This window comes from Pholis gunnellus, assembly GCF_910591455.1.
Source record: "Pholis gunnellus genome assembly, chromosome: 22".
NCBI lineage: Eukaryota > Metazoa > Chordata > Actinopteri > Perciformes > Pholidae > Pholis > Pholis gunnellus.
The window spans coordinates 14156787-14176189 of NC_136549.1; the positions used below are offsets into that span (position 1 = coordinate 14156787).

At 41.5% G+C, this 19403-nt stretch overlaps 1 protein-coding gene across 2 annotated transcripts in view; it reads right to left on the minus strand.

The window, feature by feature from the left end:
- Positions 1-331: 331 nt before the first annotated feature.
- Positions 332-19403, minus strand: part of ptn (pleiotrophin) — a 33712-nt gene continuing 14640 nt past the window's right edge. The window contains exons 2-5 of one of the 2 annotated variants that reach the window (XM_079184041.1): positions 10901-10995; positions 9960-10133; positions 7486-7647; positions 332-1007 (exon numbers count right to left, since the gene is read on the minus strand). In XM_079184041.1, the coding sequence (XP_079040167.1) occupies positions 1003-1007; positions 7486-7647; positions 9960-10133; positions 10901-10994 (435 nt within the window). In that variant the 5' untranslated portion in view covers position 10995 and the 3' untranslated portion in view covers positions 332-1002. Of the gene's footprint in view, positions 1158-7485; positions 7648-9959; positions 10134-10900; positions 10996-19403 lie in introns of both variants that reach the window. The other variant, XM_079184040.1, reaches the window with a different exon arrangement.

Sequence of the window (19403 nt, forward strand, 5' to 3'; positions counted from 1 at the left end):
CGTCTTTAATAGCTACTATTTGAATGTTTCCTCCACCCAAGAATCCCTCATTTATTCTCCTCTCCCCCTCCCCCACTATGATACTTCCTGTACAGTAACAATGGTATTGATTTCCTTTTTTGATGCATTCTTGATTGTGTTATTATCGCAGGCCACCTATGACACTGTAAGATGAACTGCATTAAGTGGTTACATTGTGCCATTTTCTCTCAGAATGGAATTCAAATAAAGATATATGAAATGTGTTTTACTTCTTTTTGTTTTTGAATGTGAGGACGCACAGCGTAAAATAGAAATATCTTTTCTGCCTTTTTTTTTAATTCATTTTTATTTTTGGAAACAGGAAACAAAGGGAATGTTAACTCCAACTGAGGTCTACAATAGGAAGGACTTTTATTTTGTTTATAGCCAAGAGCTGGAGAGTAAAAATCAGAAGGTATAAATTGAGGTACAACAGAGCAGCAGGAGGAGAACACACTAAAACTGTAGTTTGCACTTGTACACATATGCAAATCATGCAGCCTCCAGTCAGATTGTTTATTCTTACTGGAAAATGGAAGAAAAATATCATAAAGCAGAGAGTAATGGGGGGAAACGTTACTAATAACTTGAGACACTTGAAAGATTGCAAATGCTTTTTTTTTTGCACAAATTAATTAGGTGAAGACATTCAGAGCTTCACTTTAAGCAAACTGCTTCATTAAGTCGAGGCATGGACCGAAAAGCTTTCCAAATTAGAGTTAGGCTATGCAGCTGTAAAACAAATCCTATCCAATTTGTTGGAAAGAAAATATTCCTAAAAAATTACATCATTAGGTAAAACACTAGCAAACAAATCTCTTCCATATTCATTATTCATCCCTACCGCTGTCTATTACATCTCCTATCGCAACATACAAGTTGTTTCTTATCAGGTGCTATAGAAAGAAGAAAAAGTAAAACATGTGGTCACTAAAAGTCATGTTTCCACTGGTTTTGTCAAAGCTCTATCGGCTCCTACTGTCAACCTACAGGACACACAAAGAGGAACCGTGTTGAAATCGGGCAGTGGACGTCTTCCCCACCCTCTTCTTCCTTCCTCCCGGTGGACAAACAACCTCATCAGTCCATTTGGGTGCGCTCTCGCTTCTTTCCTTCCTTCTTTTGCTTCTTTGCATCTGCAAGAACAGAAAAGAAAGAGTTGCAGCACACAGTTCTTACTTTTGACACTTCCTCTGCCAGAGGTGGTGTTTTTGCAAATAAACAAACCCCACGGAGGAGCACATTATGCTCTCTGCTTCAGATTGTAATAATCAATAATTGACCGTGTGACACTGCATGCGGTCCCTCCCTCCCACTCTCGCCTGGGGATTGATTTGCGCCCTGGTGTGCTTTATCAACTTCTTTTAAAGAGTGAATTGGTACCTGGCAGCCATGACAGAAGCCACGGTCCATGGCTTTCCCTTCCTTTCTGCTCTGGTGAACAGGAAGAGAGCTCAACCTGCAGCTGTTTGGCTAGCTAGCCACTGGCTAGCTGTTTTGGTAGACTGTCAATCTGCTGTTTGTGAATATCTGCTTGTCTGTACATGTCTGTCCCTCGGTCAAACTCTCCGTCTTTTATATTCTGCAAACATACGCCTGTGTGTGTGTGTGTGTGTGCAGTTATAGGTTACAGACCTAAATCAACATAAGTTCAATTAAATATTTGTTTGTGGTGAATTGAGATTACTCACAGTATAGGAAACAGTCTCTTCCCTTACTATCTACACTGGAGCTGGATGTATGGTCATCAGATTTAGTGATAGTTTTCGACATGAATGCAAAATGCTCATGAAATGTTTCAACATAGAATATAAAACACAAAGTACACTTTAGTGTTTGCATGACACGAACCAGCTAAAATGTAAAACCTATCCGCATAATTAGAAGGTCACAGCAGGTGACGTAGTATTCATTTCAAGATGGTCCACATGGGGCAGATGGGAAGCGAGGTAGGATGGGAATCAAACAAACAGGACTTTATATATATAACCAAGTCAATGTTGACTTATTTTACTGTAGTTTTGTTACGTGTCACATTTTTAACACCAGTGAAGTAACGAGCATAAGTATAACAAACATACTTACTGTATCATAAATGTATTGTGATAAGTTTGTATTTTTTAAATGCCTGGCATGACTAACCTCTGAGTGTTTTCTAGCAAGCTTTCCATTTTACGAAATGTTGAACAGAGATGTCGGCCTGGATAATCCACAACCCTTTTATTTAGACCTAATCCAAAGCAAGTTCTCGCTGTTGCACTTAAAACTAAATTTAGATCCTCCCACATCGCTTTTGTTTATGTTCACAACTCAGCCGACTTTACATAAATGGAAGTTGTGTTAAATGCGACTAAAGAAGCACCACGTATTTTCATAATGACGCTGTTTCAACTAGTGGAGGTCAAGGGGAAAAAAAGCAGATCTGATCAAAATTATCTGACAAATACAATAGAAGTAGTGTGTGGGGAGAAAAAACACAGTGGTTTATTTAAAAAAGATACAGTGATGATATGAGAAAAGACTAAACTCCTGAATTGCTTTTTGTTTGAAATGGATTAGCTTGAAAGGACACCTCCACACATCCTCTAATGACATGCCGGAAAGCGGTTCTGAACAGCGACGAGGAATGCTTACTCAATGAGGTTTCAACCTTTTAACATTCTCAATGTGCACTGTGAGGAAATCTTTTTAGAAATCTGTTCTTGTCACCTCCGCTGCAAACTTCCACGGGCATTAAGATTTTGACGTGCAACGTGCTTTCACCCATGCAAATACGGAAATTGCTCTTCCAATCCATTTGCTTGCGTGTTTTCATTAGTTTTGAATGTTGTTGTTTTTTTTCTTCTTCTGTCCCGCTGTTGGTTCTGTCAGCATATTCTGCTCCTGGGAGGGAGAGAGATGGCAGAATGGATTCACTCTCATCTTCCTCCATATGTGAGATGTGGAACTCTTGTGTGTGGCTGGAGTACTTTCTGCTGCATTTGCACATCACATGGCGCTGCTCGCTCTCCTCTCTGCCTCTGACACACAATTATAATCAGGCCGTTGCTGCCTTCACTGGATCAAATGAGTCAAAGCACAAGGACTACAATTCTATGCTACTTTATACTATTTCAGTTAATGTATTTGACACAAAGTAACTTTTCAGATGCAATGTAAACAACTAATAGTGAATAGCGCTTATATGGATCAAAAAGTTTGGGACTGAATCATTCTTATGCAAATTCAGTTCAAACAATTTGCTTATAGTAATCAAGTAGTCCGCTTACAGTCTTCATTTGGGGTCCTTTCATACATGACAACATATAGAACAAATATTGAAACCACTATAATTTAGTTTGGCTGGCCAGCCTGCAAACATCAAACCTTCTTTTCTTTCCTTCAGTTTCTGCAGTCACGGCTCTCTGCCTTTGTAAGGCAGGAATCAGGAGTGAGTGTGATAATAATAATAATACTCTGCGTGGCTCTGAATTTATGTCTTTTGATTTAAAATCACAACACCACCTGTCTGTCCAGGAAGAATGACACAAACAAAAAAATTCAGACACGCCATATTTTCGCTACAATAAGCCTTTGTTTAACCTGAAATCAACTCTGGCATCCAAACACGCTGCTCACTCCTGTTCTGCTGAAAGAGAAGGCGGGGACCTTGAGGTTTCTACAGGCATTCATAATGTTTCATTTCTGTCACTCTTTGTTCTCTCTTTCGCTCCGCGGGGTCTGTGTTTCACCTGCGCTAGACAGCAAAGACACGCAACTCTGAATCTCAGATCGTTCCCAATGCGCCTCTTAGCATTGTCTCCTGCAGAATTTGCAAGTGGCAGATGCTACCTCCATCACAGCAACCTGCTGCAGTCAGGGGGAAACCTATCTCTCTACCCAAGGTGGCTGTTCAGAATTGCAGATTTGGCCGGGCAGATCTCTACTCCCATGCCGGGGGTTAGATAGCCTCTCCATCTCAGTCACGCCAAAGCCAAACATTTCTGGGTTTTGTTTTTTTCATGAGCTCGCTGATCCCGCTGCTGTGGACTGTATCTCTGCCATCCCCTGACACAGAATAGCATACACACAATTCCCCTTCCTGCACACACCTCATTGTGCACAGCACCCCCTCTTTCTTTTCCCCCGTAACCTCTCTGCTTCCCAGGGCTTATCTTCCAACTCGCAGACGGCGAAAATCACGCGCATCATGCAATCACATTGCTCTGAAAGCGGGTCTCTCTCCCTCCGACTGCTTCCCTTCATCTCGGCCACTGTCATCCTCGCTCTGCTTCTCTGCTGCCCTCAGCTCTCACACCTCTTAGACTGTCGCTCCGCATCCACGCGTCTGGCCTTCATTACAATTGTTGCGCGCAGGTACACACGTTGCTGCAAACCAAACACCTTGTCACGCACACATTTCAGTATGTGAATATATACATTTTATCTACATTTTTAACAGGAAAGTTTCATGATCTGCATCGATTTTCCTGGATTTTCCTTGTCTTGAATTTCATTGCATTCATAGCAAAGGAAAAGGGTCTGATGATTAAATTCTTAATATTCACTATATCACGCTTACAATACCGAGATAATAATAGCAACGAAAAAAGAACAATTTATGGAGACCTGTCTACGGAGCAACCTTCCTCACTTTCACCCATTGCATTATGGGATAGGTTTTATCCCCTACAGCTCAGGACAGAATAAATCAATGTAGAAAATGGATGGACATTAAAAAAAAAACTGTCCTCCAAATTCAAAAGCAAAATACGTTGTTTGTCATTCCCCTTTGCTCCCAATGGACAAGAGTAATGAGTATGGCTGCTGGAGGTCTTTAAACGCACGCCATTATTAGACATTTGCTGAAATGACTGATGCTGTTGCTTTTCTTGAGAGGACTTATCAATTATATGGCAGCTTGGTCAGTGACATTACGTGTCAAACTATGGCTCTACGTGGTCGTAATTATTAGCGGGGCTAAAGGGTATTTAGTATAAAGAGCTGGATGGATGATGGATGGTTGGGAGACCGCCATTTATGTCCTGAGTGAAACCAACAGTTTACTTATTTTAATACACTTGACAAAATGCATCGTTATTACGTCGGTTATGTAACATACTCTGCATTTTAACCCAACCCACATTCTATAAAATGTATTTATTTTGAAAAGACACGGTTATGTATGCAACGAGCGATGCTAGAGGGGTACTTAGAGCGTCACAGTTTGAAGACTGACTGTTTTCTCTACTTGCTATAAAGTGTGGGAGAGCTACACATGGCGAATACAGTACAGTTCCTCACAAAACTTCTTCCTGCCACGATGCATTAATGATCTGCTACCGAGTGAAACATTATACACAGATTCCTCCTTTGAAAGTCAAATAGAGTTTGGCATAACATCTTAAGAACAAACAGTCGAGCAGACAGACAGTAACAGTTGGCAGCACTGAAGCTGCAGACATCCTGGAGTAAAACAATAAAAATAAAAGAATATGTAGCATTTGGTTTTATCCTGAATTAATGCGGGGCTTCATCTCGCTGTGGCTGTTTGATGAAGTGACAGAAGGGTTAAGCAAACTCCATGTGCAAACCGGTGTGTGCACACATGTCATCTGCTGAGCGTGATAAGGGTGCAGTTTATGACCATTGGCAGCAATTTTGCACTCATTATAATCCTGTGTGGACAATGGGACAGTCACAGCGGGTCAGATACATCCTTGTTTACAGAATTAACAAAGGGCATCGCCTCACTTGGAACGAACCAAAGGCTTTCTTATCACCAGTTCTACACCAAGCAGATGGAAATATATTCCACATGGTTATTTAATATTCTCCCATTAGTTCAAATCGTGTGTCGACTTCATTTTTAGGATAACTGCCCATTTCCTGTAGAATGTAGGAAGTAGAAGTTCCCCGACTTTGGTTTCTTTGACATGACTAAAGGACGCTAAAAGCATGTAATTACAACTGAATAATGGGTTAACCTATACACCTCGGCTTTAGCACTGCCACTCAATGCTTCAATGTAGCACTTAAGTAGGTGGATTTCCATCATGCTGATGGCATTGCCTGAGATTAAAGTCATTTGCAAGGACTCGTGGGATTGAACAAAGATGCAGTCAGTCTGAGATGTGCCAGGAGACCGGAGAAATACATCTATCACAAAGAGAAATTAAATTAAATTAAAAAATGCATTAAATTAAAATATTTAGTTTCAGATATTTTACCTGTATGTCATAGCTAAAACATACAAACATCAAAAACGGCGCAAAATATACAAGCTTGTCTCCGGGAAGCAGTTCAACTGAATAAACAGACACATCAGTGGTAAACATCCCTTCAGCTATAATTAATTAAACAAACCAACCAATTTAACATTCCCTGTAACTGTTTACAGTGATTTGACGGCGCAAGAAAGTACTGGAGCGCCTCTTCTCGTAAATCATGACTTTTGTCTCTGCATTAGTCATTCTTTTGATCCAAACCGTCCCACTGACATGTGATTTCTCTATATAACAAATAACATTTCCAGCTTTCAAACTAGTCCAAAAAGGCGACTGCGTTGCATCAAGGGTTCAACATTATGTTGCAACTAATCCCTTTGAGCTTACATTACAAAGTCCATGAACAAGTCTTGTAAAGTCTGCTTTAATCGAACTCTGTTGCGGCGTGTTGGGTGGTGCGGACCAAAGCAACCGATCCAAGACCTGAGCGAACCAAAACAGCCTGTCTGCGCAGGCATTTGTCAAGATGGACTCGACAGATTAACATGAGTGGGAGAGGAACGTCTGGGACTTCTGGGACTTCTGCAGAAGTCTGCTGTTTGTTTGACATCTGGGCCAAAAAGGCCATACAGAATAGGCTTAATAGAGTCACGTTGATGAAGTTATTTGAGATGGACTGCAGGAAAACAGCTTCGTACGACTGTAGATCAGTGAATAAACTACGACCGCATTATTTCAAAACCCACAATTTCTTGCAGAAAAGTGGCAACTCTCACTACGAAAAAGAGGAATTCGCTATTTCATCTTCCCAGCAAATTCATTTTTTTATTTGACCGTTTGTGCACTGCCAAACTGAACCAGGCTAAATAGTTAACGAACAAAAAAACCTACTATGGCTTGTTAGAGCGCTCTAAAATACTTTGCTTTGTCAAATGCAGGCATTTCAAAGTGGTACCTAGATTTCTTCAATAAATGTAACAGTGCCAATGTGTTTGAAAGAAAAAGTCATCTTTTCTCAGGGCACACAAAGGCTCAGGAGTCAGTTGGCAGACGATAAGATATTAAAGGACTCAAGTTGCCATCCTGAATTTTTGAAGTTGTGTTTAAGCTTCTGAAATTGAACAGTGAAATATTTTGTTCGAGAGCATAGAACCTCATGTCATATTTTTGAGGACACAGTGATTCATCAAGGGTTGCAGACAGCATGTCCGGTGAGAGTTACATTTTATCTAGTGATGATTTGTCCCTCTCAGTTTACCTTGCAGCTTAGTCTTGGGGATTTTCCCACAGGGCTTGGTGGCTGTGACAGTGGCGGCGCAGGTCGCATCCATGAGCGCTCGCTTCAGCACGCCCGTCCTGTTCTTCTTGCCTGTCGCCAGGTCGCACTCCCCCCAAGCCTGGAAGTCGTACTTACACTCCCCTGCAGCAACACAAAGAAATCAGATACTCCATTAGGTGCTTTTGTTTGGTGAAATAGCTGTGACAGTGCAGCATCTATATTAGTTTTACATTTATAAAAAACAGGTAATTGCAATCAGTCAATGAATCACCTTTGAGCTGGAGGAGCTGTGAGTCATACACTTTGAATGGTTGTTTGATGAATGCTTTTAATTTACTTGGCTGTTATCCCCTCCCTATCAATAGAAACTGTCCAAGAGCCACAAAACCACATCACGAGACACTCTTATTAAAATCAAAATAATAGATGCTCATAGCTTTTTCCTAACAGCAGCAGATGGTGCTTCGCAGTTCTGATCCTGTATTTCCTATGTAATGAAACCCGCTAACAGATGAAAGTAATCAAAAACAGCCTGGCTCCTGTACATCCTGGAAATAATAAACGGATACAATCTTGGCAGCAGAGAAGTGAAAGTACTTTTATCAGCAACTCTAATAAATGTGCTTTCATTTTATACAACATTTTACCCACTCAACCCCAGAGGATGCAAGCAGTGGCCTGTGTATGTTATGGAAATGTGTGTGTGTGTGTGTGTGTGTGTGTGTGTGTGTGTGTGTGTGTGTGTGTGTGTGTGTGTGTGTGTGTGTGTGTGTGTGTGTGTGTGTGTGTGTGTGTGTGTGTACACTATATGTCCATGTCTCTCACATCTCCCTCCATTATTTTGTTGCCACTCTAGTCGGGCTCCCTCGAGGCCGTGACACTCATTCGTCAGCTTCCTCTCACATGAAAGCGTCGGACCCCTTGTCACTGCCTCTGAGATCCCCAGGTGCTCATCAGAGAAGGGGTGAGGAGAGGAGGGACGGAGAGGGGAGGGAGGGAGGGAGTGACAGGGCCATTGTTGCAAGAATCCTACGGGGACTTCCTGAGCATCCAACTTTAAAAAACCTTCGCCTCTGTAATTTGTCTCTGAGAGACCGAGAGGGAGAGAGAGCTTCCCTGGCTGGCTCCTGGGAATTTCACAGGCAGCCCATGTCCTCTTTAAAGGTGTCATATACAAGTAGGCAAAAACACTCATAAGCAACCTTCATCGGAACAGAGTCCTGTATAGATTTCAGGATGATTGATCGTTTAGACTCTTGCCCCACGTTTTGAAAAATGTCAAAGCCAGTTTCAAAAACTTTTTAAAGTAGAAGATTCTGAGGTCATCGCTCGAAAGTAGTCAAAGCTGAGAATACTCACGCTTGGGGAATGATTTGAGTTATTTTACGCGTGTGTCTGGAGTCCAGAAAGACTCTCAGAGAAAAGCCCCATGATTCCCAGTTCACACTTTGTTACAAGGTTCTTGACATGACGCCTAAAGCCCCATAATAATCATATTAATACGGTATGCTGATTCATATCTTTAACCATGGTTAAATTGCAGGGTCTCTTCACACCAATTCGGACACATTTTGTGTGGCGTGGGCAATGCTACAGTAGATATCAATCTTTTGGATTGAAAAATAAATCCTCACACCTAAAATTCGAAATCTTGCCACGTATATTTGTCTTTTTACTTGACGAAATAGGATAACACTTAATATAAGTAAGATACAATCACCTGAAAGGTCAAATATATAGACATAGGGACTCTCTCAGTATCACTCTTTACATGTACAACACATATTCTCTTTCCCTTTTTTTCTTTTCTCAAATAACTTCCTACAATTTAAAGGCCAGAGGCATGTAAGTTATTGCAACTACCCCAAAAGTTCTGCCGCTATAATCTATATAGCGAGTTAGCAGGACCCTCATATCCTGCAGTGTGTTCATCACTCGTGACAGGCTCATTGCAGAGCAGCGGGCTCTTGCCTGACAGGCCTTACTGGGGGAACAAAAGTCCCTCAGGCTTGTCACTGCGAGACATTTCAGCTGTGAAGGCTGCACAGTCTTTAGCCCAAAAAACAAATGACAAAGGCAAGATGATTATTCCTGCTTTTTCCATGACGATGTATCACTTCCTCAGCAGACATTCTGTACCTCTAATTAGCCAGCTTACTTATTCCTATTGTGAAAATGGGACCATTGTTTGTGTGAGTGACAGGCCAGCATACATTATAAGGAGATGTGGGGTGAGGGAGGGATAGGAGCCATGCAGTTACACGGAAGGAAGGAGGAAGTTTTCTGGGTCTTAAGTGGTTGCAGAGTATCTATTTTATCTTAAAGTAGACCTTAGTGCTGTGGAGCAATGTTTTTTTACGAGTGGGTCCCAGTGTTGCACACACACACGAGGAAGTACATACGCGTGGGTGACACAATACATATTCCTGCCAAATGTCTGTGTTCTCCCTGACCTCCAAACTTCTTCTTCCAGTTGCAGGGGATCTTGCAGCGTTGGGTCTTGATGGTCTGCTTGCAGTCGGTCCCGGTGCGTGTTCCCTCCCTGGTGCCGAGTCCACAGTCGCCTTCGTTGGCTACACACACACTCCACTGCCACTCCCCACAGTCTGACTTGCGCTCCTTCTTTCCTGTAGGATCAAACATACACCAGTTTTTTTTTTTACATTGATGAGGACCAGTCCTTGTAATTAGATATATTTCATGTGAAATATGAATTGTTATGGCAAATAAGGCAACACAGTCTCACATCTACAGTTCTGGTTACAACGAATGTTTTAGAATCTTTGTCTTTATTAAAACAAGAAATGGCGACTTCTTGCAGTGTCTACAAAGATATTTACCCCCTCTTGGACTTCTTAATATTATTTCAAGGCAGATGTAACGAGTTTAGTGCTTGTGCTAATATCCAATTCAAATGAACTCTCTTTCTTGGATTTAAATTAGCTAAATGTTGTTTTTTTTACCCAAGTGGGAATTATCTGACGGATTTAGCTTTTCTTGTAAGTTATGTTAACTTGTACGTTTCCTTAACACGCTATGTGGTTCTGGTAAATTCTCAAGGGAGACCAATTACTTCAACCCCAAAGGCTTTTTTTCATTTTCAAATATGTTCAAGAGTTGTGTCAAACTAAATAAGCTGTTAAGAGGAACATTTCTAAGCATTTTGAGGGGGTGATGGCACTGCATGTCCCTCCATTAGGAGGAAGTCATTTTTATATTGATGAGGTTGATTGACAGACATTGCTTCTCAATCACAAGAAGTAGATTTTATTTAACGTTTAACATCATGGTGCTTCTGTTTGATATTACTATACTGTGTAAAGGAAATCTGAACCTGCAGAGATAGATAATTGATGGATTTTTACATATTCGAAGAATCTCTTCTAGGCTTCACCTTGTTTTTCTGCTTTGCCGCCTTCAGCTGCCATCACCGTTAGCACCAGGAGTGCCATCACGGCCACCCGTGTCCACTGCTTCTGTCCATTCATTCTGAAAGAGAGACAAAGACACTCGTTAGACGAGAACCCTGCTTCACTTACACAAGAACAGCGTTATCAGCGTGTGCTTTTCAGCGCAATCAAGGAGTCTCTTTGGAAGGTCATGTGTCACTTCTCCACTTATATGTTGATTAATGATCTCTTGTTTTATTACACAGAATTCTGAGAATCTCTCAAATGTGCCTGAATGACACATTCAGCTGATTGGTCGAACCGGAGGAGGAAGAGGAACACAACAGTCCTCAGTCTCATGGGACAGAGGAATTGCTTGGGGAATTTCCACTGTGCTGGATTCCAATATTAACATTTTGATTGTCTGCACTGCCACTGCACTGTCAGTCACGGCTGTATTTGCTGTCAATCTCTCTGAAACCCTGTCAAGTGTAGATTAAGTCCAACACACAAGTTTGATTTGTCAAAACTCAATAAAGATATTTTGTGAGTGAAGCTAAGTCAACCTTTGCTGACAACCTAAGATTGAGGCTGCAATGTGGCAACATGTTGTCTTTCAAGAAGCGTTTGCTTCAATTCCACACATTTTATTTTTTATTATATATGTTTAGACTGTTTTTGAGGGTTGATTGGAAGGTTTTGAAGAAATGCTCGGTATTGGTGCTTATACTGACCTTTTTAAAAGTACCATGTAGAGACTATTGGGTCTTGTTTTTTCGTAAGAACACAATGTAATACATACAACTGATGTTGAAACCACACATGGGGAAGTGAATGGCAAAGATTCCATTTTTCCCTCTTCAGCTGAAGAGGCTTAGTAGTTTAAAAGACTTGTGTTTTGGGTCCAAACAGGCTTACAGAATTCTACAAAAAGATTACACCTGCTGCCAGAAAGTGAGAAAAGAGCTAGATGGCTGGGATTAAATTGCCACTGTGCTATGATTTGTCACACAAAAATGTGATTAGTCGTCTGTCTCTTTGTTTGCACAGTGCTGCTGACATTTCTTCGCAGGTTTAAGGACTTATAAAATCAAACATCCTCCATATAATCAGAGTCAGAAGTTCCTTTTATTATTTGATCCTCCAGCTGGTTCTGGATCAGCGGAAAGCTGTTACTGTCACTATCACCAGCCTAATGCACTGTGATGAAATTGTTGCAGAAAACCCACTCAATTTGACTTGCCTCCCCTCTCCTCCTTTTTTTTTTTAAGAGAGGGAGAAATCCTCTTGCAACCAGCACTCTCTGAGAGGAGAGACAGCATGAGACTGAAGCAATTACCAAGTGTCGATGCCAAAAAAAAAGGCTCCTCTGTGCTCAAATTCCTGTAGATTCTAGAAGGGAAATAATATCCATTTGTCATTTTTAATTAATCTTGAGCTGGTTCTGAGCCCCTCGTCGCCCCCATCCCATTGTGTAAGCAACTTGCATTCCCAACTTTTCATTTCACTCACTGAAGACTACACATAAGTTAAGTCTGTTTACAAGACGGTGAAAGCCTCTGAAACTTAAATCAGGTATTCAAACCTCATATTTAATTATTGAATGTTATTGTCGTGCATTCTACCTGGGATTTAATGTCCCACAGCACTTCGTGGAAACTCATAATGAGCCTTATGGCAGCGCCTGTAGTGAAAGCCGTCTGAAACCTTCACACGATTGATTTCATATTTCACTGACTGTGGCAGCGTGTTTTGATTAAATACTTGAGACTCCATCCCAGTGCTTTTTTTTTAATGTTGACTTTTTAAGGAATTCCAAACTATTCATCTCCATAACCTCAAAAAGGAAGGAAAAAAGAGTTTGAGAATCCCAACTGTTAGAAGCGCATATAATGAGTTCAGGAAGAAAAGCCAATGAAAGCACCCAGATAAAGATCATTTCCAAGAAAAAGGCATTGTGGCCTTCCAAAAGATAAGAAAACCTTTTTCCTCTGTAAGTCACACAGAAAGTGTTGGGCTGCTGCAGTGCAGGCATAAAAGGGGACGGGGTTGATGACTTTGAGTGAGCACACCATACAGTGGCTTAAAGAAAGTGAATTAACCATTTCCTCTGAAGCCATAGATTCCTATGAGACGAACAGGTCGCTCCTCCTCTTGAGGTCAATAAATTAAATGGAAGTCTCTCGCTGCCATGTTGCTCCTATTTCCAGAGCGTGACAGGATAATGGATGCCTGGGTGGATCGGAGCATTTGACTATCATTCGGCAGGCATGGTGTGACGCTTTGATAAGAAGCGCCGGGGAATGCCAACTTATAGGACATCTACTTCTAACCACCTCTGTTTCTTCAGCAGTCGGACACACCTACAGCTCGACACTTTGTGACAGAGAGTAGTGGATTTATTCCAATGACTCATACGCTCAAAATTTGGCAAAGCAATGGGGGTTTATTTGAGCTCAATTCACCACAGGCCGCATCATCCTTCATCATCACCAACAGAGAAGCGGTGGTTTGTCCTGCAGGAAATCCATTTTATTTAAGGGAATACTGATGAATTTTGTAAGCTTCTCAGACATATCTCAATGTTCTGCTAAAAGTGATACCCGAAAAGAAAAGGCATCATCAATCATCGCTCAACCTGTCCCCAGATTCTAAGCTAGATATTTGTTGCAGGATATTGCCACACCTGAAGGTTTAGTGAGTGGAAACTCTTCAAATAAAAAGTAATTTAATGCCTCAGACCTTGTGGTAAGAGTTTAAATTGCAAAATTAATATGAGTTTCTGTTCTGCTTTTGGGGGTGTCGAGCACAACTGACTTGTAGTTTATGTGACATCCTGGAACAAAGACTTTTCTGGGACATACACATCAATTGTGTCACACATTTAAAAACTGGGATCGTGACCATTTCAACTATTCATTCCACTATATATAAGCCAGAAAGAATAGAAAAAGAAGTTTGTGCCTCATTATTAAAAGATATTCCATTTTAAATACCATACAACTGAAACAAAAGCAGCAAATTATCTCATTTGAGAAGCTGGAACCAGATAATGTTTGAGTTTGTTTAGCTCGATAAATGACGATTAATCATTTATCAAAGTAGCTGCCGATTCATTTTCTGTGGATCGATTAATCTTTTCAACTCTATCTTAGGTATTTGCTGCTGTAATACGCTGCACTCTTAAATCATCTGTCACGCAATTCTGCTTGAATTAAAAAAATTTAAAAAACAGTATTTGAGAAGAGAAAAGAGAAACGGTCCTTTTTAAGAGAGAATGAGAAAATTAAATGTCTTGCATGTTTTACTCTGGGGAGCCAAAGATCATCACATTTAGCAACTGCTCGCAATTTAAGGTCAGAAACACAGTTGAGTGTAAAAGCGAAGACGGCAACAGGAGAACAGAATGTTTGCAAACCTTGAGGGTTTCTTGAGCTGAAACATTAGAAACACCAAGTGCTCAGTGTGTGGCTCACGAGCCAGTGAGAATTAGTCCGATCAAACCCTCCACTTGCCCCATTGATCCAGACACAGCTGTGGGTTCCTGGTGAAGGTAACGAAAGAGGAAATCCAATACTGCCCACAAATCGATGGAGCTTCAGTGACTCCTTGTTTTGCTGCAGCAAATACACACAAGACGATCCACCACTCTGGAGCGCAGACAAACACCGGAGAGAAAACGCTCCCCATCTCTCTCATTGCTGACATAATCCCTGCCGAGTACATAAAAGAGAATCTATCTATCGGCCAACTATGAGAACCTTTGCTTACAAAGGCAGGAGGCAATGGAGTAGGCAGTAAGAAGTTTAATGAATCAATTATAAGATCCATGAAGCGTTGGGTCACTTGCGTTTTTAACTGTACTGGCTGAACAAAAAAGATTTCGACCATTACCACTCAGTGAGGAATGGATTTTAGTTCCTTTGATTTAAACCATTAGCCGATCGAAGTCCAGTTCTTAATCAGAGAACTTGTCGAAATATATGGGGAGCATGTAATTAAGCAACGGCCTTTAATGGAGCTCTATAGCAAGTTTCAGCTCATTGTTTGGCTAAACGATCCAAAGCTACTGCTTTGGTTGGCTTCAGCCTTAATATAATTCAAATGGGGGAGTTATACATACAAAAATGGATTTGCCGAAAAGTTGTCATGACATGGATACAGCTACAGAGACCAAACCCGACTGCCGACAGCCTATCGATTCACTACATCCTCAGAAATGATTGGAGAGTGTTTGTTTTTGCTGCTACCTCCTATATTCATGTTGATCTCTTTTGAAAAGTTCTCACTCTCGGTTTGACCGAGGCCTTTAGCCTCTTTCTTGCATAATTGATGACCCGTACCTGCAAATACAGGTAAACGTAATGAAGAAAGGGAATTTTAAAACATCTCACGCGGAAATATCTCTACTTGGATGAACATTTCTGCTCCTATGCCAAAGCCACGTCAGATGTTTTAGAAAACAGAAACAAAAGAAAACACATTTTATTGACAGTTCTTTACGGTTCACTGTTTGTTTATCTTTAGAGACAGACAGTGCTGCGTTCGCTTTGTCCTTGGGAAAAGACAGGCAGAGAAATCCACTTCTGAGTGGCTTTCCCATCTCAGAAGTTGTGATTCAGAAGAGGAGCGAATGCTTCACCTCGACACAGGGCATATTGAAAGGATTGAAAGGAGTTTCTCGGTCTGTGTGTTCCTTGAGCTGAGCTTTTGAGAGATTCCAGCACAGATGAAATGAGAAGTGTATCGACTAGAGGAGGGGCCAGACAAGAATGTAATGTCAAGCATAAAGCTCCCTAATGCAGCCATAATAAAAAAAAAATGGATTACTGGGGGGAGAAAGTATAACCAGTTGTGTGAAAGGTTACAGCATGAATATAGATACACATATGGTAACTCATACAAGAGGAAATGCTGCTCGGTGCAGTAATACCTCCGGGATAATGACCGCTATTGAAGAAAAGGGAATCATTTCTCACGGGGCCGCTGGACGCCTTAATTGAGGCGCCATTTCTCACGTGTTAAGGTGCAGATGATTAGAGGAAAATGCCACACATTCTCTGACTTGTGTTTTGTAAAGGTCAGACAGTGGGGGAGAGAGTGTGTGGAGAGGGTCCCCGCTATCTCTCAGAACAGCCCTGGAGGAGCCCACAGGGAGCCGCACTCCGGAACAAAAACAGCGTGTGTGTGTGTGTGTGTGTGTGTGTGTGTGTGTGTGTGTGTGTGTGTGTGTGTGTGTGTGTGTGTGTGTGTGTGTGTGTGTGTGTGTGTGTGTGTGTGAGGCCAAGTCTTGAAAAGTGAGCTCAGTTTGCGGTTTCAGAATGATGGGCTTGTTTAATGATAAAAACACAATAATAAGGATGACAAACAATGGCTCTGTGAGAGCACCGGAGCTGAAACAGCTGAAATTGAAGACTTCTATTTATGCATGAATGCCTCCATTACGCTGATCGTATTATATCTACGCCTGCAAACACCCACTCGGTCGCTTATCCTCCCACTCATCATCATGTGCCCCCTTTTTCTTTATTATAGGCACTCATATGAGAACATTATGAGCCCCATGCTGTCACTGCTATGACAAACTCCAGTGGTTAATTACCCTCCTTTTTTTAGGATTATACAACTGCAGTACCACAAAACAAGACTATATTCAACTTCCTTTGCAAATGCAACTCCACTCCCTCCCTCTCTATATATCTACTCAGCTTTGTAATATTTCAGCCATGTTTTCACGTGGAAAAAAAAGGCTGCACAAAGAGAGCCAGGGGGAGCCACACCAGTGGATTAAACTGTCAATAAGGGCTTCTTCTCAGTGGAGACAGGTTGGTAGAATACAGCAAAAGAACAACCTGTTATAGCACTGACTCAAGAGGTAAACATTCCAAACAAATATTAGAGAAAGTTAGGACGCTGTGATGGGAAGCAAAAGAAGTCTAAAAGATGCCACTGTTTGAGTTTTACTCTCTGCTGTGCACTGAATACATACTGTACATCATATCACCGTATAAGAACATTGGTGATCTTTAGCTTTAAACTTGAACTGATTCATATAAACAACTCCAAAATGCATGTCCATCAAAAAGAAAAAGTTTCAAACGAGGTTGCTATTCTTAAGTTTCAAAAAGTTGACTCTAGTGAGCCCCGAAGGCCGCAAGTTGGCGATACAGCAATTACATTGTGGTAATTTAATTAGCAACTAATTTGTGTCTACTTTAATACTTATGATATTTCGGTTTATTTTATATCCATAAACCTGCAATAGCTGTTTTTGGGCCACATGCGAGCAGCAAAAACCAGCTCTGATCACAAATTTGTAGTTCGAGTGCACCTGAAGGCCGCTAAAGTGATCTCAATCTGCATCCTCACAGCTAGATACCACTAAATCCTACACACTGGTCACTTACAGGGGCTCAAAAGGGACCAACCATCTCATTTTTTGGAATCTGAAATGAATTATGTTTATGCAAAGTAATGCAGTTATTGGTAAAATGCTGCTAGTTTTCTGCTGCAAAAATTGTTGATTGAAATATTTCAGCATTTGGACGAACTTGAGTTCATTCGTGCAACGGCAAGTTCACAGATTCTTGGAAGGGCTCTCACTCGTACAAACTGATATTAGGTTTGACTCAAGCTGCAACAGTATCCACGAGTATTATGGTTTTTCCATGTGCGAAATGTCAGAACTAAAAGGGTTCACAGGCTGAATGCTGATAGAGGTGGCAGCATTTAGGGAATATGCTGAAAAAGGCTACACTATGTGAATGTACAGAGTCAGCAGGTTTGATCATTTTAGATCACGCCGATATGGGTTTTGCTGTATTTATACAGTCGCCTGTTCTCATCCCGACCATTAATCTTCGTTCCTGAATCACCTGTGCACAGCCTGGCTGCAGGGGACGTCTTATCGCCGCTCCTCGCGCTTGTCTCCCTTTTGATTGCTAGAAATAGCTGGGTTTGTTCCCTTTAGATCCCGGCTGTCTGGCTGCTGGACCTGTGCAGTCTGATCCCCCATGGCAGCCGCTGACAGCCCAGAAACCGAGCACCGTCCCTCAAGCCCCACGCTGTTAGCATCAGCAGTCAGCGCCTCCCTCTCTCAGACGCCGTCTCCTGCCTGCTCTCCAAAGGCGCCAATTTAGAGGTGTCTGTCTAATTGAATAGGCAACATTTATCTTTGCGTGAGTGTGCGTCTGTGTGTGAGCGTTCCTCTCAAGAACCCGCTGAAAGCACCTTGAGTCACTTGTTCATTAAAGTGTGCTGGATGAAAAAGCCTTTGCACACAGCGTGGGCAGCTTTGTCCGCCTGTTGATGAAGCCGTCCTGCCTCCTTCTCTCTTTTCCAACATGTCTGCCGCTCTCTCTCTCTCTCTCTCTCTCTTTCCCTCTATCTATTCTCCTCTCTAATGTATTTCTGTCCACTTGAGCATTGCCGTTCATATCTCTTCTTTCTAAAGAGTTTCTAATTTAGCTTGTAAAGAGACTGGAGTTGAACGGCACTGACAGCTTATTCAAGAGACTCCTTAAAAAGTGACTGTGGAATGAGGGAAACAATGCTGCAGCCCAAGTGACCCGCCATCATGCTTGTTTCTGTGGATTTCACGGGATGTCAGTAATCTTTGGAACTGCATTTTCAATAAATTCCAATAGTGACGTTTGAGAAAAGTTTATGGCTTAGACAAGAATAAGAATGTCCATAGGAACTTTTCAAACCGCTCTTGCAGAATAATCCACTTCTGTGCTGTCCCTCCATCTGCTCAGTATTGCTGCTTCTATCTCGGTCCTAATGCACAGCCCTCTGAAGCTTACAAAGAAGATGCATGTGGTTAAAAGGAGTAAGTTAACTTCAACATTGCAGTACCAACATATAATCTACACATTTATCCATAAAGTTACATAAACAGACTGATTAAGACACGAGATAACTAACAGCTCAGGGACAAGACTCATGTTTGGATCTTGTCTCACAGAAAAGTTGACTTGGAGAAGAAAACTTTTTCAAATAAAGTTGGCATTGAACTCACTGGAGTTAAAATAAAGTACACGAAAAAAAAGATTCCCCACACACTCGCACACAGCCTGACACACAGGGAGATCATAGAGTAGGACGGAGAACAAAAGTTTGACTGATGATGATGCAGTCGTATCACAACATAAGGACTTGCACCAAATCAATAAAATGTTAACTTTCTGCGGGCTCCAGAGCTTTCTTTGAGTAAGGAGCTGAGAGACTTTCTGCTACTTCAAAGTCTGTACGCCCATCCATGACCCTGATCTGCACTGCCGTGTTGTTTCAATGTTTCTTTGTGGTAACTGAGCCATAACATCGATTTTGTCAAGTTTCATTCAAACATTTAGTTTTTGGTGCATGTTAATCTTACATATATTCAAATACTGTTGTCCTTATAATCCAAATATTTGTTATTGTGCTGAGGCTTAGAGGCTGTGAACTGATCAGAGGAATAATCGGAATTGGGAGTGTGATACTAAAGCAACGTGTTTTCTTTATGCA